The sequence below is a fragment of the Solanum stenotomum genome, chromosome 9 (assembly GCF_019186545.1).
Source record: "Solanum stenotomum isolate F172 chromosome 9, ASM1918654v1, whole genome shotgun sequence".
Lineage (NCBI taxonomy): Eukaryota > Viridiplantae > Streptophyta > Magnoliopsida > Solanales > Solanaceae > Solanum > Solanum stenotomum.
In genome coordinates, this window is record NC_064290.1 from 44,851,537 (window position 1) to 44,871,999 (window position 20,463).

General features: G+C 34.0%; 1 protein-coding gene across 1 annotated transcript in view; it reads left to right on the forward strand.

The window, feature by feature from the left end:
• LOC125875910 (isoamylase 1, chloroplastic) overlaps positions 1-14,592 on the forward strand; it is a 17,870-nt gene extending 3,278 nt beyond the window's left edge. Inside the window, exons 2-18 of the mRNA XM_049556975.1 lie at positions 681-863; positions 1,018-1,110; positions 1,383-1,535; positions 3,204-3,295; positions 4,764-4,905; positions 4,981-5,088; positions 6,071-6,156; positions 7,518-7,589; positions 7,662-7,788; positions 7,956-8,042; positions 11,401-11,493; positions 11,613-11,771; positions 12,823-12,906; positions 13,435-13,515; positions 13,601-13,683; positions 13,758-13,875; positions 14,094-14,592. Coding sequence (XP_049412932.1) covers positions 681-863; positions 1,018-1,110; positions 1,383-1,535; positions 3,204-3,295; positions 4,764-4,905; positions 4,981-5,088; positions 6,071-6,156; positions 7,518-7,589; positions 7,662-7,788; positions 7,956-8,042; positions 11,401-11,493; positions 11,613-11,771; positions 12,823-12,906; positions 13,435-13,515; positions 13,601-13,683; positions 13,758-13,875; positions 14,094-14,357 — 2,025 coding nt within the window. The 3' untranslated portion in view covers positions 14,358-14,592. The remainder of the gene's footprint in view (positions 1-680; positions 864-1,017; positions 1,111-1,382; positions 1,536-3,203; positions 3,296-4,763; positions 4,906-4,980; positions 5,089-6,070; positions 6,157-7,517; positions 7,590-7,661; positions 7,789-7,955; positions 8,043-11,400; positions 11,494-11,612; positions 11,772-12,822; positions 12,907-13,434; positions 13,516-13,600; positions 13,684-13,757; positions 13,876-14,093) is intronic.
• The last annotated feature ends 5,871 nt before the right edge of the window (positions 14,593-20,463 follow it).

Here is a 20,463-nt window from a genome sequence, read left to right on the forward strand (position 1 = left end):
GAGGACATGACTCTAGATAGGAAGGAGTGGAGGTCGCGTATTAAGGTTGTAGGTTAGTAGGGTTAGCGTGTTGTCTTTCCTTGCGAGGGTATGGGTTGGTAGCGTTTGTAGTAGTCCTAGCCGTGCACTTGTAGTTCTTGTCTGTGATACCTATAGCCTTTTGTTGTTTACTGCGTTTCACCTCTCACAGTATTTTCTTGATGTTGCTGTCTCCTTTGTTGATTATACACTATTTTTCTTATTGGATGTTATGTTTTATATACTGTTTCCTCTTCTTTTACTTGGATTTGATGTACTTGAGCTGAGGGTCCTCCGGAAACAGCCTCTCTACCTCCATGAGGTAGTGGTAAGGTCTGCGTACACTCTAACCTCCCCAGACCCCACTTAGTGGGATTATCACTGGGTATGTTGTTGTTTGTTTGTTTAGGTCTTCCTATAAGCTTTCCTCCATTTCATTTTAGGCTATGTTATATGAGTTATTATACTGTGTAGAGTATGAGATATAAAAGGGCTTATTATGTAAATTCCTCTAAAAGATTTCAATATTTTTATGCAAAGACATTTTATGGGATTAGTTATAGCATATCAGGAGAAAGTGTATAAATTATATTCTTCAATATGCTGTTGCACATCTGGTCTGCTTATCTTGTCAGTTTTTCACCTCTTCTTTACTCTTGCAGAAGAGAGTGACCGAGCAAATTTTCCTGGATCCTCTAGCTAATAAAACTGGAGATGTATGGCATGTGTTCCTTCAGGGAGATTTTGAGAATATGCTATATGGCTACAAATTTGATGGGAAATTCTGTCCTGAAGAAGGACACTACTTTGACTCTTCGCAGATAGTGTTGGATCCTTATGCCAAGGTCAGATAATTATGAAGTAAGAATGTTTTCTGTCAATATAAAGTCTATGCTTTCTTAATCAGACTATGCTTCGTATTACAAATGACCTCTATTTGTGTATTTAGCTATTACGTCCTTTTGTGCTGCACCGAGCCATTTTTGAACTTTCTTGCAGGCTATAGTAAGCAGAGGAGAGTATGGTGTATTAGGGCCAGAGGATGATTGTTGGCCCCCAATGGCTGGCATGGTACCTTCTGCTTCTGATCAGGTAACTAAGTCTCTTAGTGTTGAACATAGTCAAATGTATGATCTGGTGCTTTCTATTATTATGTTTAGTTTTACTTTTCCCCAGCAAACTCTGGAACTGGCCATAAAATGTTGAAATGTCCACAATCATCAAAAAACATCTTCGTGCTTGCCTTCCCTATAGAAAAATACTGTGTGGCGTCATTACTGCCAACAACTTAGATGAGTTATAAGGATATATGGTTTTGTTTGTTCAACATGTCTGTTTTACTGTTTGATCTTTGTTATTTTCAGTTTGATTGGGAAGGAGATCTACCACTGAAGTTTCCACAGAGAGATCTTGTAATCTATGAAATGCATGTTCGTGGGTTTACAAATCATGAGTCGAGTGAAACAAAATATCCTGGTACTTACCTTGGTGTTGTGGAGAAACTTGATCACTTGAAGGTGAACGCTTGGTTGTTATAATATTATATGTTATAATCTGTTAGCTTAGCATATGATTGATTTTTTCAGTAGTAAGTTCTAGCTTAACTGATATTGTTAGATCAAGAACAACTTTTGGACACACTAAAATTTGAGGACGTCTATGCGTCTACATTCATATATTGTATTGCTAGGGTTTTTGGCCCAATTTTTTTCTCTGTGTAAATGAATACACGAGAATTATAGTTGTGAGAGGAGACACTTTATTTATCTATTTAGGCCCATAACAGTAAAAAATTTACAACTGAAGTGCAAGCAGATACAGAAAAAATTAGAAAAGCATACCCTAGGGAAGGAATCTTCACTTAGGGGTTAAGGCTAGAAGATTTATGACCTATTTGGGGATGATGAAAAGGGGCAGGTACTAGATAGAAGTGACACCTGTAACTGTTAAAAGAGACAAGGAATTGAAATCGAGCATCTTTCCCTAAGGCCATGAAACTTTACCTAGTTGGGTTGCATCAGATAAATGTAAGCATGTAAACAATGCTTCTGAAAGTCTGAAAATTATGAAAGATATCCAACTATTTTAGAAGTGCAAAATTATTCACGGCATTTAAGAAAACAAATCTGCTTATGGCTGGAGATCTCCTAGATTGATTAACTAGGCCAAAATGCTTTATCAAAAAAAGAAAAGGCTAAAACAATAAAAAAATAATTATCAAAAAAAGAAAAGGCTAAAACAATAAAAAAAATATTACATAAATATCCCTTTAACTTGGCCTCATTTACATTTATGCCCTCCAACTTTGGGTGTGCACAAGTAGACCCTTAAACTTGTATAAAGTTAAACAAATAGACACACACGTACGTGGCATTCAACATGACAATTTACGTCCTACGTGGTATTCTATGTGTATTATGCCACATAGGACTCGTGTGTCTACTTGTTCAACTTTACACAACTTTACACAAGTTTATTTGTGCACATCCAAAGTTGGAGGGCATATATGTGAAATGAGGCCAAGTCAAAGGGCACATTTATGCTTTATGCCTAAAAAGGTAGACTAACCCATGAGTATCTCAGATTGCTGCTTCATTTTGGGTGCTATATTAATAAACTCAACAAAATAAAGTAGTACTATGGGGTATTGTCAAAAGTGAAAAGGGTCAAAACCCAAGGTCTGGTAGGGAAAGCATGAAACTGTGCAAGCTTTAATACTTTCCAATACATGTAACACATCATTTCTTGAATTTCGGAGTTCATTATAGGAAATGTCAGAATCTGACTCTGAAAAGTTGGATAATTGGTTATCTGGTGGCTATGTTAGAGTTTGCCTTAATTTAAGTTGAGAATAACTAGATAGCACAGAAGTTTTTATTGCTTGCTGGTAGATTATCTGTGTGTAAAAATTTAAGTGAAAGTATAAAGGTTTTCTAACAGAAAATGTATATGAAATGAAAATTTAGGAGTCTTGGAACAGCCATATTTTTTATATTTCTACCTCATTGAATTTGATGGTGGCTTTTCATTAAGTTCATTACATTTCAGATTAATTTGACCATAAAGGTTTATTCCATGACTGTCAAATTTCACTTCATTAGATTTTGAAACTTCAGCAGCTTTCCTATATGTGATATAGAATAATTTATTTGTTGTGCATCTTAAGAGAATTCCATGTTCTGCAGGAACTTGGTGTCAACTGTATAGAGCTAATGCCCTGTCACGAGTTCAATGAGCTGGAGTACTATAGTTATAACTCTGTATTGGGCGACTACAAGTAAATCCTATCTTCACTTCGCAAAGAGTGACTTTCATGCTTTGAACTTATTGGTCTAGGAACATTATAGAAGTTTAATTTGTCAGACCACACAGGTTAGCACACATTTGATATATGAAATGGAAATGATTAAGAATTTGAATTTCAGGTTCATAACTCTCATGTAGATAAATTACTTGCATTTCAGTTCTAAACATGGTATTCGGATTAGCTTATGTCATGCTTGAGAGATCTTTTAAATTCACAAAATCTTGGAAGAAGATTGTTACATTTTACCTGTCTAGCTTTGCATGTTTAACCTTTTCTGTCAGTAAAGTTACTTTGTCCTTGTCCAAAGAAGTCAGAATAGTCTTAGGTTCAGAAAATAACCTCCTGCTCAGCTACCTAGAAATATTCCAACTGAATTAGAATAGGGAGGACCTTAGATTATATCCCACTTTGATGATTCAAGTGATGCATGCAGAAGCCGGCTGTTGTGTGGACTATGTTTCGCCACTAGTTTGATTGCTTTGTGGCAAAACCAGTCCAGGTAATCATAAGTTGAATGAATGCTAATTTAATACACAAGTGAGGCTGAATCAGTAGACAGTAGTGATAGGAGGTGGTTATTTTTTCCTACTTCTTCGGGTACTACAACAACTTACCCAGTATATTCCCACAAGTGGGGTCTGGGGAGGGTGGGGTGTACACAGAACTTACCCCCAATGTAACTAACTGATGTTGTTCCCTATTTTGATCATGGGATGGGGTTCTTTTATTTCTTTTTTCTTTGGACGTTGGGGGGGGGGGGTGGTGGTGGTATGAAAGTTCTCAAATTAAACTAATTGATGCTGTTCCAAAACCCAATTATTGACATAATTTTATAGCTGGATTTTGTTAATGTGACAAGTCTAGCTCATAAAAGACTGATTAAGAATCTCTTCATGTTTACCATCCAAATATTGCTAGATGACTCATAAAGGTAAAAGTCAAATGGGACAAATTGAAGAGAGATTCTATGAGAAGGGTAGAGAGCATACTTTCGAAAATCCTCTAAGAATAATGTGCAATGATCGCCAGAATGATCTTGCATGCAGGGATTGTAGACAGTTGATTTGGATGTCTCTTTTTCATTGAGCCCATATCTGAGATATGAACCTGATTTTTCTGCATAAGATTAAATGCGAAAGTGATGCTAAGCTCCTAAGGTGATAAATTTCAGACACTTACATTTAAAGATATTTTAGGCTTAATTAGTCAATACTACTGAACACAGCATAATTGACATCCAAGCATTTTCATTGTGTCAAAGCTTCTTATAGATGACTTGATAGTAGATACACAATGCTAATTATATCTCTTTGGTTAGTGGTATATATCCTTGACAGTATTTGCTTGAAGATATTAACAACTGCATGAAAAATAGGCAAAACTCAAAAATATTGGCTTTGCTATCAATTTTAATCTTATGGGATATTTATCTTTCTAGGTTTAACTTTTGGGGCTATTCTACTGTCAATTTCTTTTCTCCAATGGGAAGATACTCATCTGCTGGTCTAAGTAATTGCGGCCTCGGTGCAATAAACGAATTTAAGTATCTTGTCAAGGAAGCACATAAACGTGGAATCGAGGTGACTCTTACTGGAGAAAACTGCGAGTTTGTTCTCCAAATTTTGGTGTATTCTCTTCTGATTGTTCATTGGCAGGTTATCATGGATGTTGTTTTCAATCACACTGCTGAAGGAAATGAAAATGGTCCCATACTATCATTTAGAGGCATTGACAACAGTGTGTTTTATACGCTAGCTCCTAAGGTATGTTTGTTGCTAATCCATGCACATTTTAGTTTTTTGACTCTTAAAATAAAGTTCAGAGTCTAAGTTGAAGTTCCATATATGGATTCATTTGCTTTCTCTTCAGAATTTAATCATTGTGAAGTTGCTCCACTATTACAATGATTCTTCGGATCATGAAAATATCCTTTTTTTCTATTCTAAGATAATTAAACCCTGAAAATTACTTTACTTAAAAACAAAAAAATAATAATTAAACCCTGCGGTGTGGGATTCTCCACCTTAAGCTTATTATGTTGTCTATAACTCTATATCACACACTTCATCAAAATCATAACAGATGAACTGGTCATATCCTTCTCAAAAAAATAATAACAGATGAAATTGTTAAGTTGTAAGGCTTCATTTCTTATGACTGTAAGCACTTTGGTGACGGTAAATGTGGTGCAAACGAGCAGAAACATACTCATCAGCAATGAGCCATGCCTTTCAATCATGTTTCCCTGGTGAAGCACTAAAATGGAGAGATTTGGTTAGTGTCATAAACTGCTGCCCAATGAATAAATTTAAACATAATGTATTATGGCTTCTCACAAAAGTCATACCAAAATACTCATGGGTGCTTGAAATTTGCTGATACTGGCTTCTTTTTGGTTGGTGCTTTTCTATAAAGAATAATAACTCACAAGATACTGAATTCGTGTATATTTTCTTGCTATACTTATTCCGAGGTCGTTATTTTGCATTGTAGAGAATATGTATCTACAAAAGGTTCTTGAATGTGGACCAAGTTGTATTTTTTCCCCCTTTTTTTGGATAAGGGTGAACAAAGTTGTACTTAGAAAAAGCAATGTATTTTAAACATTAGTAAACATGTTCTTACTTGTAGTTCAATTCGTTAAAAAAGAAAGTCTTATTTGCATGAAGGAATGTAGAATTATTGTTTTAAAACATGGATTAACTGTATGATTCCTAGTTAAAAATATATCTCATGGCTTTACAGGGTGAATTTTACAACTACTCAGGATGTGGAAATACCTTCAACTGTAATAATCCCATTGTACGTCAATTTATAGTGGATTGCTTGAGGTGAGTTAGATTCAAAATGTATGTGGTGAATGTCACTGTGGTCTGTGACAATCATACCCTGCTTAGCCATACCTCAGAAAGATCTCATGGTAAATATTCATGCAGCAGTTCTCTTAAGACCAGTAAATAAACAAATAAAAATGTGCCATTGCCAAGGTCTTAAACTTTTAGATGAGATGTGGCACCACACAGAGATCCTCCTCTCAACTGGAACTGCCACCGATAGTCATATATTTCTTCAGGCTTGTCTTGAGGAAGCTAATCAGTCCTGCACATAAAGGGTTGTATTAAAAATTACTCTAAATAAATTGAATGATCTAACACCCAAGGGTGTGTTTGGTGATCAATAAATTGGATTGAGAACCATGAGGTCTCGAGACAAATCCCAGCGGATGCAAGAACACTAAGTGATTTCTTCCCCTCTGTCCAAATCTTGGTGATAGAGTTACCCGGTACCTGTGCTGGTGGGAGGTAGCAGATACCCCGTGGAATTAGTCAAGGTGCGCGCAAGCTGACCCGACATACCACGGTTTATCCAAAAAGAAAATTAAAATAACCTATCTTTATCAAGTTAAGTTCCTAGATTAGATGACTATACAATTCAGTTTATACCATAGCAAGGAGTAGTATGAAGCATTTTACTAAAGATCATGTATACTGACCTTCCCTTCGTGTACCCTCTGGCTCACTAGGTTTTACATCCTCTCAGGAAACTACTTTCTTTTACTATTTTAATTTAACTTTTTTTTTCTTTAGCAAATATTGTTTTTTAATGAAAATGGAACACAAACACATTTTACCCACTGCTGTTATAATGTCTACGACTTATTTGCTTGACCAGATAATGGTAATTCACATCTCGATTAAAGAATATTCTTTTGCAATTCATTGGATTTGACCAGTATTCTGTTGCAATTTGTATCAGTTAACTGAAATTTGAAGGATAGAGCATTTCATGTCTATGAAGGAAATGAAGCTACAGAATAAAATAATTAAGTTGGTTTCAGTGCCTATGTTTTCTGCTTTTTGTTTAAAGAAAACGTCGACTTTTAAAGCATTTATAGCTGAGGTTTCCTTAAGCTTTTCACAAGTTGACTAAAGAATATTGTTGTTAGTTCTTCAGTGTGTATCAATTGTTTTATCTTGGGTCTGCATCTAATCTTCAGTCTAATTTTGTAGTCTAAGTGGGATTTTCTAGATGAACTTCTCTGCTAATTTGAAGGCTCAAATTTCTGTGGTTTTAATACATGGAGTTCCCTATAAAGTCTATATCCTGCATATGAGTCAGAAATTTGGCGCTCTAACCATGAAATGTCCTATATTGATAATAATAGAAAAGGTCTACTTTGATCTCTTGACAGATATTGGGTTACCGAAATGCACGTAGATGGCTTCCGCTTTGATCTTGCTTCTATCCTTACAAGAAGTAGCAGGTACTTATGCATAGCCTCATAATTCTTTCTGAATGTTGTTGAAAAGTAAGCTTTTTCTCTCTGGCTTTTCAGCTCGTGGAATGCTGTAAATGTCTATGGAAATTCAATTGATGGTGACGTGATCACCACAGGCACTCCTCTCACAAGCCCACCATTGATTGATATGATTAGCAATGATCCAATACTTCGTGGAGTAAAGGTTTTTAAGTTTATTTCTGTGTTCCTCTGAGGAAGTAACTTTTTTTCCCCTTTTCCCTTAGGAGAAGGACTTGTATCTTTTACTTTTGCACCTGTGGTGGCACCTGAGTTCTGCCACGTTCCTTTTCTTTGGGTGATAAGATGCCTAATCTTTCCTCTTTATAACAGCTTATAGCTGAAGCATGGGATTGTGGAGGCCTTTACCAAGTTGGCATGTTTCCCCACTGGGGTATCTGGTCGGAGTGGAACGGAAAGGTCAGTTTGGAGACATTTTTGGTGGCTATCTTCATTTCAGGTTGTTCACATTTAGGGATATGAGAACACAGACAACTGGAAAGATAAACTAAATTATTAGACGTCATCTCATTTGTTTACTATAGGTTTCATGCATACTAAGTAGAGTTCAGCTGTTTCTTCGTGGATTCCTGTCTCATAAACCGGAACTTCATAATGATACCATCTAATTTCGTGGAGTCTTTTATGCAAAGAGAGGTGCATGGATAATAACTCTTGAGAGCTAAGTTGCTTTGACTCTCCAAAAATGTTGCCACCCGTGTCGGATCCTTAAAAAACACGCTATTTTTGGAGGATTTGACATGCACCCGTCGACATTTTTCAAGAGTCCGAGCAACATAGCTTGAGAGTAAGATTCTTGCTCTTGCTCTGTGATTATGAGCTTCACTCTGATCTTCTTGAAGTCCAGAAGATCCACAGAAAGAGCTGATGCGAAGAGGAAAAGTATTTTATACTCTGTAGGTAGGTTTAGAGTGGATTGGACTTGAATAGCGTGAAATGGATATAGAGGATAGCCCCAACTATTTCGGAAATAATTTGACATACTCTAAAAGAATGAGTAACAATTGAAATTACTTTGTTTCTTTGCACGTGAGTTGAAGACATCTGGTATTTTGGGGTGTTGTTAAGTATTACTTAAATCAGATACATTTTTCTATTAACTCATTTTATTTTCCCTGTTTTTTAATTAAGGTAAGCAACATTTTTCTATTAACTCATGTAATTTTCATTATTTTTTAAAATTGAGGTAAGTAAATTTTATTAAAGCAAGTACCAAGGTGGTACTGCAAAATAAGAAGTTACAAAATTCCAAAGATCACCATAAAGGAGCTGTTCTCCAAGGCTAATTTCCACTCTTATTATATAGAAATTACAGTCATCTTTTTGTTATTGAATGTCAGAATTGACGTGATTTTAAGAGGCAATACCTATTATTCAGTTTTGCAAATCGCTTGGGCATGGCTAGGAATAAAGAACCAATTTAGTTCAAACCCCACGTCTCATGTTAGAGTTTGGCTGCAAAATCTTGGTGACAGCTAGGACGAAAGAAACAATTTAGAACCTCATGTTGTAGTTTTGCTGCAAAATCGTAGGAAGTCATGTGATTGCTTTCTGGTGAAATTCCTTGCGACAACAACCTGCAGGAAGTCAAGCTTAAATGTATTTTGCTGTTCTGTTTTTGGTGTATAAACGTCTACTCCAATGAGACTGAGTCAATCATAGATGTTTTAGGGTCCATCTAGTTCCTGGTTTAGATGTAGCAGATGAAATAATTCCAACAGTGTGCTGCAACAATTGTCAGACCTTGGGGGGTGGTCTATGACCCATTACCCAAGTTTAATATTTGAATGGACATTGCTTGCAGATTTCCCTAGGCAAGGCAGTAGATGTTATGATTTTCTCTCTTCATCTTGTCTATGTAACTTTAGGAGATCACAGCTGTTGTAATTCCCACCTTCTGCACTTTTTATCATTCAATATGTTGCAACTATTACAATTGTCATCCACGTTTTCTTAGTAACTCCTGTATACCGTTATCTGTACAACAACAACATACCCACTGCAGTCTCACAAGTGGGGTCCATGGAGGGTGGGGTGTACACAAACCTTACTACCTTTGTAAGATAGAGAGGTTATTTCCGATAGATCCTTGGCAAAGAGGAGCAACAACCCTTGTAATTCCCACCCTTATCTTGTTTTGTATTTCGTCAAAAGTTAACCAAGTATCTTCACAAATTTCGTACTTGTCAAAAGTTATAATTGTATTCTACTTTTTGGCATGCTTGTTTGAAGTGTTACATAATTTCACCTCTATTGAAAATAATCTTTTGCCCGGTTAAACTAACTGATTGAAATCAAACTCTGAAAGTTCTTATGATGATCTGATGCATGTATTATATTGCCAAGGTAGCTATGGCACTGAATCCTGTCATATCTACATATCTTAAAACTGTACAAGGATGTATGAAGCCTAGACATTCATGTGAATTAGTTGGCGTAGTATATGTAAAACAGTTCTAACCTTTTCTTGACCAGGTTGAAATCCTTACAGAATTCATCAATGCCTTGAAATTTCTGCATATAGTGGTTTCTGAGGCAAATCTGTCAAATAATTGATATTCCTCTTGCAATACCTAACACAAAATCACAGAGTATTTTTTCCATTCTTCCGAGCTAGTATGATTGCATAAGACCTCAAGGTGAAGGCTGATAAAATCTTATACTTTAGTTGTTGAATGAAAAGTTAAGCTACGTAAAGGCCAAGTTAGATACTAGCCAAGGAGGAATAGATTCAGGTATGATTTTTATCGTAGGTCTCTGAACATAGGTATCAATGCAAGTGGAAACACGTTAATTACATACTGGAACCATCATTTGATGCAAATTTTTTAACGATTGAGCTTGCATATTTTTCTTTATTTTTCTGACTATTAGAGTCTCATATAGCTTTTTGCTGGAGAACTCACAGTCGCAGTCTCGCAGAAGTGGTTAGGGTGGTGAGATGGCTGGCCTATAAGCAACTACTTAGTTAACTTATAAAACTTGACTAAAAAGAGCAACAGTTTATACTCAACTACCAAGACCATTCCATGTTGGGTGTTATTTTGAGCTTATCAGCTCTGGAGCTGCAGACTTGTTAAATGTAATATCCGGCATTCAACTGTGCAGCTCTTCAGGTTTGCATCCCCTGTTCTAGCTACATGTCTAATCTACACCATCTTTAAGTTCAGAGAAGCATATCAACTCTGAACTGCACTTTCCACTGCAGTGTTTATTCTGTACTTCAATACTCTATTCGAAAATTACTAAGTGTCTGGAATTTGACATGTAATTAATTGAAATGTGTCCCTTGAAATCAGTGAACGCCAAAATGCTCTTAATTTCCTTCATTTATATTGCTTTCCCTTTATTCTCTGTCAGAACATGACTAACTTCACTAGCCAAACCTCTTCCGAAAATTTCAGGGAGCACATTGAGATTTATCCTAACCGAGTTGGATTTGTTATTTTATTTGTGGGATGATCTAGCTCAAGTATAGATTTGATATAAGTGGGGGTTTCTCTGTAGATCCTTGTTAGTCAGCTGGAAATGCATTTAACCGTAAATACGATAGCAGCCTAGGTGTTACTATTCAGTTAACAACATTGTTTTCTGATTGCTGTCATTTAGGATATTGTTCTCTGTGTATAAATTGGCTGCGGTCTTTCCTTTCTGATGTTTCATCTCTCCTGGCCTTTTCCTAATTAACTTTTTCCTTTAAATGTATAAAAAAGAAAAGGAAATGCTAACCAGCTCTCTTGTGTTTTTTTTGTTTCAGTACCGTGACATGGTACGGCAGTTCATCAAAGGCACTGATGGGTTTTCTGGGGCTTTTGCTGAGTGCCTTTGTGGAAGCCCAAATCTATACCAGGTATACTACTTTAGAGTTCTTTTACCTTATAGCTGTGGAGCTAGTGATTTCTAAATTCAGTTGGGGATGATTCAGTTCCTTAATAATTGAGCCCTTTGTGTTTATTGGTGTTCAATTAGAAAGGAGGAAGAAAACCATGGAACAGTATAAATTTCGTGTGTGCCCACGATGGTTTTACTTTGGCTGATTTAGTGACATACAACAATAAACACAATTTGTCAAATGGAGAGGACAACAAAGACGGGGAGAATCACAATAATAGTTGGAATTGTGGCGAGGTAAATCACTGTGCACAAATCTATATCTTCTGGATCTTTTCACTTATTTAAGCTGTCTTGATGCTTGATTTCACACTGTGACAAGCAGATTGCTCTAATAGTTCAAATGTTATATTTTCCTTTCTGTTGCTCTGAGATTGAGACTGAATTATGTCCAACATGGTAGCATCCTCATCCATATGTTAGTGCATTTAGAGGTATCTGTGTTTTCCTTCTGCTCAGTCTGTGTAATAATTGTTTAGATGTTGTAATTGTTTTTGCCAATATTTTTTCTCGTGGCAGTTCATGTCATCTCTGTGTTTCTTACATTAATATCTGATCTCTGCATGTACTATCTTGTGTGTTGTAATAAATAGCACCAGTTTCTTTCTCTTTTGTGTAACACTGACATCTTGTTTAAATTTGTAAAAGTAGTTTTACTTAATATTCTTTTAGCATAATATATTATATACTGAGTGGTGTTTCTGTGAATGCAGCAAAAATAGCAATCTGGGTACTTAATTCGATGAAAAGGAACTGAGTATTATTTCATAGATTTTTAGTTGCTGTTTCCTTGTTAAAATTTCTATTAGGTACTTCAACCAATGAAGTAGTTCTGCAGATTAGATTTATTATAGTTTAGATGCCACTCAACTTCCCTTCTGAGACTTTTTTTTTCTTGATAAGTAATTATATACTTCCCTGCTGAGACTAAGGTTTACTTGAAGTGATATTGAAGGGGAAATGCTTGAAGTTTTCTGCTCTTACTGTATTAGGTGTAGCTCTAATATTTAATATTGACTTAATTTATCACATACCATATCTACATGAAGAGGATTCTATGACGCTTGCTCAGGTGATTTGATATAATTCTGGTACGAGATGTTCCGGCATGGATATCTTCTTGAGAGTGTGATACTGAGGAAATTTAGATAATGTTTGAGGATGGTGAATTCAATGTTTTGGGTGCATCCAAAAGGTTTTAAATGTGGATATCAAGAACTGTGCAGTACCTTACCATGATACTCTGTCCTTTTGTTTTCAGTTATAACAAGTTACTTCTTCTCTGTAGGAAGGAGAATTTGCAAGTATCTTTGTGAAGAAATTGAGGAAAAGACAAATGCGGAACTTCTTCCTCTGCCTTATGGTTTCCCAAGTAAGTTCAGTTCTCCCCTTTTGGTGCAATTCAATAGAAAGTAACAAATAAAAGCACCAATGTGTTGATAAACAGTAGGATATCTGATGGTCTTTTGCCCGTTTCTCATTAATTTGTATGGAATCTGATCATTCTACCTAAAATCTTAAGATAAGGAGTGGAACAAGACAATACATTACCCTTTTGTTGCCACTCTATACTTGATGTTTGACATTATATAACTCGACACCGGGTTTGCGAGTGTGAGGTGGGTTTAGTAAAGTTTGGTTCTAATACCATCAAAAAGGATCTGAGAATCTAACAAAAAAGTGTAGTAGTCCTATACCTTTATGTACCCATCTGGAGGGCTTTCTACATGGCTATACCAACTGTGGGACAATATAACTCAACAATTAACTTAAATTTTACGATTTGTGAACCTACCTTTTTTGGCTATAATTTCATGCATTTCTTCTTTTTGAAATGGCTGTTCCTACTCGATATATGTTTTCTTCTTATAATTAATATTTTCCATTTGTGGTTCTTCAGGGTGTTCCCATGATATATATGGGCGATGAATATGGTCACACTAAGGGAGGAAACAACAACACGTATTGCCATGATAATTATGTACTTGTTTACTTCCATTTATACTACTACTTTTCCCAGATGTAGGTCCATTCTTGAGTTCACTGATTGCTACCCCTCTCTGTAGATTAATTACTTCCGTTGGGATAAGAAGGATGAATCTTCATCTGATTTTTTTAGATTTTGCGGCCTCATGACCAAATTCCGCCAGTAAGAATCCATCTTGTTTTTTCCAATGTCGATGGTTCTTTCTCAGCTTCTGAATGTTGTTTGCATGCTTGCAGTGAATGTGAATCACTGGGATTAGATGGTTTCCCTACAGCAGAAAGGCTGCAATGGCATGGTCACACTCCTAGAACTCCAGATTGGTCTGAAACAAGTCGATTCGTTGCATTTACACTGGTATTTCAAGTCTTTTCATTAGTATAGTAGTATCACGTAACTGTCATTTCCTTATCCAGCTTCTGTAAGGAACCTTACTGCCAAAGATATATTCCTATAATCCTAAGTTTCGACTCACTTCTCGAGAGTGAACATCACTAATTTTCAATAATTGACATTTTATGTAATTGTTACTACTGTATCTCGTGATTGATTTGTGTGCTTGAACCAAAATGCAGGTCGACAAAGTGAAGGGAGAACTATATATTGCCTTTAACGCCAGCCATTTGCCTGTAACGATTGCACTTCCAGATAGGCCTGGTTATAGATGGCAGCCGTTTGTGGACACAGGCAAACCAGCACCATTTGACTTCTTGACAGACGACGTTCCTGAGAGAGAGACAGCAGCCAAACAATATTCTCATTTTCTGGACGCGAACCAGTATCCGATGCTCAGTTATTCATCCATTATTCTTTTACAATCATCTGCTGATGATGCATAGTTTCATTCACCAAGTTAGGTGGAGGTAAATCAGCTTCAGATTTTGTTATATGCAGTGAGGTGTTACTTTGTAAATAAAAGTAAGAAGCAGGACAGAACAGAACTGCAAACGGATAAAATTTGTGAGGAAGAAGCTGATGATTTATAAGATACACCTTGTATTATAATTGCATTTATATAAAATAAAATACTAGTGAACTTGTCTGTGCGAAATAAAATGTATAGTTGATTTCATAGAGGAATACTTGGTTAGTAATTAGTTGGTTTTCAACAAAGTAACAAGTTACTACTTTGAATCCGAATAAATTATAAACTTATGACAATAAGAAATTCATATAAAATACAAAATAAAAAGAAATATAGTCATAGACAGAACATGCCAAAATGCAATATCATTCTCGTGATCTTGATATTAAAAAAATAGAAGAAAAAAATTGAAATCAATGTACAATCTTTTGAGCTCTTGTCAATATTCGCTTGCACAAGTCGGCCATGATTCAATAGTCTTTATTTTATTCTTCAAGTCAAACTAAAACATGAATATAATAAGCACCAAAAACTTGCAACTTAGAAGGCTAATATGATCATTTCTACAAACTATTGTTCAATCACCATAAAAGAACTTCCTAGGAAAAGAAACTTCAGGTGAGGCATGTTCAAATTGTGCTTGAGAGGGCGAGCAATTTAGTCAATGGTGGCACACGTTTATAGAGTGTAGACTATCATTGTCTGGCTGACCCGTCAAGCTAATAAGCAGTGAAGTCAGCTCCACCAAACCCAAAGTATACATCCACTCCGGGCCAGGTAGTCAAGAACTCGTGTGCATCTTCTATCTCCTCCGAGGTTTTTTGAGCTATTGGGGAGGATGTCCACGATATTTTGACTATCTGTCGTGAAAAGTTGTATACATACTTTGAATTTGGTGGAGTCAAAAGGAGCCGACTTCACTGCTTATAAGCTTGACGGGTCAGGAGTGATAATCACCATATGTTCCTAGGGATTTCCAAATCATCCCTAGATTTTGATTTCATCTTTCACCGGCTGGGCATCCACTATTGCTGGGAAGTCTACCCCAATTTATTTTTTTTTAATCAGAAGATAAACTTGCCAAATTAGTTAGGAGGATTACATGCCTCATTATTCCGTTGCTAGCATCCTATGCTGTATTACTAATATTCCGTCCATTTAAAAAAGAAAACATTTACTTTTTATTTTAGTTTGTTTAAAAAAAAATGATTTTTTTTATGACATTTTAATTTCAACTTTTTATGTTACATGTTTAAGGCCACAAGATTAAATGACATTTTAATTTGAATTTTTCACGTAGCATATATAAGGACTAAAATAGGAATAATGCAATATCACAAGATTGAAAAGTCTTTATTTTTTAAAACTTTATACTAAGTTAAACTAGATCATTTTTAAAAAAAAAAGGTAGATATCATCTCTTATGACGGCCTTAAACTTTTACTAAATATATCATGGGACACTTGACAATTCGCTCACAAATCTTTTTCGATCTTGCAAGCTCAAGTAAATTTTTTAATACTAAATCGCTAAGGGATTTGCATGAGAAAGCTTTTGTATTACTCAAAAACTTGAAAGATTTGCTTTTCTTACTTCATGGTTTTACAAATGAATGTCTCTCTATTTATATTACTCACTATGAGCTAAAATGTAAATAATAATTGTTAAAAAAATTCCCTACATATTTACAAATAAATTCTTTCTCTAGAATACTGTACACAAATAAAATATTCCAAGAACCTTCCATGAAAATTTATGGAATTCTAAGCTCTTCCATGAGAATTTTCATATATTTCTAGAACCTTCCACTATCAACTAACCTTCTTCCTATGTAAGCCTTCCACATGGACAAACCTTGTGCCATATGACACTTACATGTTGCTTATGTGGCGTGATGACATGACGGGTCATCACACTTTGCTTTATTTTTTTTCTTCCTATTTTGTTGTTTTTTGCTTTAATTTGTTATCAACAATCATTTTATTGCTGTTGATATTTCTTTTCTCGCCTCTGTTCCTACCGTTAAAAATATTTTTTCATGAAAAATAAGTGGGTTGTTTACTTATTTTCTACTCCCTTTGTTTTAATTTATGTAAAATATTTCGTTTTTCGAGAGTTAAATAATTTAAGTTTGACTGAAAATTTGCGTATGAAATCTTCAATTTTTTTGAAACTAAATAATTGTAAACTATGTAAAAAGTACTATAAGTCACAATAATGACAATTTATAATATTTAAAAAATATATGAAAAATTTTACAGTTAAAAATAGACTTATTTGAATCTCAAAATACGAACTGTGTCACATAAACAGAAGTTATATTTGTCAATGCTCCATTATAGAGAAGTACTTTTCATGCTGCTGCTTTTCACCTCCCGCCCCCTCCCCCCCCTCCCCCCGTGTTCCCGGGCACACAATTTCCTTCTTTAAATTTTATCTACGTCTTTCTCATATATATATATATAGATTCCTCCAGCCAACATTTTGTCGGGGCTATATTGCGTCTGTTGACCATTAGACCATTAAAACAGTTGCTTAGGGGTCTCAAATGAAATGATGTTTATTTAATTGTAATATTTTTTTTTATATGGATACCTATTAATTTGATGACTTATTTATATCATGATAATTATCAATAATCGACGTTACTATTTTTATATTTATCTTTTTTATTTCACTTTCTATTTTTGTTCTCTCATTATTTTAAAGTCTATCAAATGGTCAAAACTTTTGCATTTTGCAAAATCTATTGTTGTGTGTATAAAAAAAATTAAATATGTTTTTTGGTATATTTTTTAAATTTCAAGTAATGCAACAAATTAATACTTTTTAATATCATTATATCAACGCGACAATTTCAATATCATTATATAAACTTTTAAATATTCTAAGCAACGTTTTATTATTCCCAAACTTTATATTATATTATATTTTTTCATTTAAATTTTTCATTGTTTACATTCTTACTTCATAAGGTTTGCATATATCCTACCTTCTCGAAACTCCACTTGTAAAATTACATTGAGTATATTATAGCTATTCAGTTTATATATGCTTACATAAAAATTCACAAGGCATAGTGAAGTTTATATACATCAACGCTAATTGAAATCTCTTTTTTTACACTAAGATATAAATTGGATATGCTACTGGTGATAATGAATTTTTTTATAGATTGTCTCAACACTGCAGGCTTGACTTTGTTAATTTGAATCATTAACAGAGTTTAGTTACATGAATCTCTTAAAGCTTTTATTGTAACGATGTATTAAAATAATGCTAAATAAAATATATTAATAGTGTTTGTATTAGTTAAGCTTACATTAATTATATATGTATTATTTTATGCATTGTTTGACTTGATGTATTAAAAATAACATTGTATTACATAAAAATATTTATTTACAAAGATATTCTCCACAAGTATGGAGCAAAAGATGTAAAATGAGTTTTGAGGAGGAGTTAAGTCTTTAATCATGCTAATGCATGAATTAAATTCTCTTGCATTAATAATATCTAGAAATTCATGATATTAATTAGGGATCGTTTGGTAGAGTGTATTAGAAAAAATAATGTATGCATTAACTTTGTGTATTACTAGTACCTTGTTTGACACTCTTTTCCAACCTATATATATAACTAATCCATGAGTTATACACTCCATTGTGTATGATTTATGACTGTATTACTAATACCATGTGTTTCTGGTTATTAGTAATGCAATGGTTTAAATGCATGCATTAACATGATTAAAGACTCAATTGGCCCTCAATTTATTTTTACACCTTTTCCACTATAATTGTGGAGGCCGGGGTGTCTTTGTAAATATTTTTTATGCAATACATGTTGTTTTTATGCACACCAAACCATGCATTAAAATAACATATTGAAATAATATATGTATAATTAATGCAAACATAACTAATACAAACATTACAAATACAAGCATTATTAATTCACCCTATTTAATATTATTCTTATACACTCTATCAAACGATCCCTTAGTAATACACACCTTTATACACAATAGTGTATAACTAATGCAAGCTATACATAGTATAAAAAATGTAGCAAGCAAGGTATCGTTAATACACAATACTAATACATGTATTATTTTTGCTGATACACTCTACCAAACGACCCTTAAGTATAGAAAATAAAAAGGGTGTGAATTATGGATAATTACTCCTTGTAAATAGATATGTGAAATGTCTTTACCGTAGTAAATTTGTCCGCACTTCGCGCGATTATGAAAATCTTATTAGATTTATGATTAATTTTTTATACCCAAAATTACAAGTACTTACTAATTATATTTTAAGAAATCTGTATTTTTCTTTTATAAAATAAAAAAACTAAACAGATAAGTTTATAGATTCAACCCGGCCATATGTATTTTGTAAAATTTAAAAATTAAATTAACAATTAAAACATCATCAACATTTTAGAGGATAATCACTTACTCACATACAAAATATTTGTCACGTTAAATAAAATATACAAGTTAATTTTAAAAATATTATATTTTTATTTTAGAAAATACTAATTATCTATTAGGATCTTTAATTTATTGAATCTCTTTCAACTTTCATGGCAAAGTGATTAGGTTAGAATATATTATGCGTTCACCAGTTGATAACTGGATCAAGTCCCCGACAAAATAATAATGCGGAAAATAAATAACTCAAAGTAAATCAAGAACAATAATTTTACGTGAAAATCTCCTTGCTCAAGGAGATGAAAATCACGACCTGTACTCATTTCAAACAGAGCAAAGCTTTAAATTACAAACTCTTGCAACCTAGATATCAAACTCTTTTTTAGAAGAGAAGTCGTGAAATCAAATCCAGTTTTAAGCAGTTTCCAATGCACTATTGTTAGCTCTAGTTCATTTTGTGATGAATTAAGGAATAACTTGTCTAGTTTGACTAAGCTATGACTTTGTAAAGACTGTCACTGATGATTAATAAAATCATGTTAGTTACCAACAATAGATATTGCACAGGTACATGATAAAAAGAGTAGAAAGAGAGTTTTTTTTTAATATATATATATATATATTTATGGATAAAATAATATATATGTAGCTATGATTGTGAATTTACTAAAATATTTGAAGCAAATATCTTAAATATTAATTATCTAAATCATGGTTAGATTATAGATATATACAAATTATGGTAAGTGGTAGTAGCTTTTATGTAGGATTTTTTTTTTTGGCAAATAGCTTTTATCTAGTCAGTAGTTTATTGCCTTAGAGCAAAAACGGACAAAATAAATAAATAACTAAGCTAGTAAAACTTGGTGAGCAATCTAAAAGGTAGATTTTAGTGCAAAAAGATTGCCTCAAATGTTTGTTTACAGGCATAATACATAAATATATTCTTTAACTTAACTTCAACTAACATTTTTGCCCTTCAATTTTTAGTATGCACAAGTAAGCACTTAATTTGTATAAAATTGAACAAATAGATATATTTGTAAAGATTAGTGCATGTAAAGAGAATTGTATATTGATTGTTTGAATGAATTTACAAATGCTAAAAGTGTGACTTTATAAATGCTACTTAGCCTCTATATATAATCAATTATCCTAACTGAATTACTGACACTTCTAACTAACTCATAATCTATTAACTTTAACTGATTATGTTCCATTAGCTAACAACAGTGCATTTAACCACCTGCTTAACATCCTCCCTCAAGCTAGGTGTGTAGAATATATTCTTCATTCCTAGCTTGGTAAGCAGGTATCCATGCTGCACATGAGTAAGTCCTTTGGTGAACAAGTCTGTAGGCTGTTCACTTGCCTTCAAGTACATAGGTTGAACCATGCCTAGTTGAACTTTTTCTCTAATGAAGTGGCAATCGATATCTATGTGTTTAGTACACTCGTGAAAGACTGGATTGGCAGCAATCTGTATGGCAGATTTGCTGTCACAATAGATTGACACAGGCTGCTTCAGTTGTATCCCTAATTCCTTAAAAAGCCCAACCAACCATACAATTTCTGCAACTGTTGAGGCCATACTTCTATATTCAGACTCAACTGAACTTCGTGAAATGGTGTTCTGTTTTTT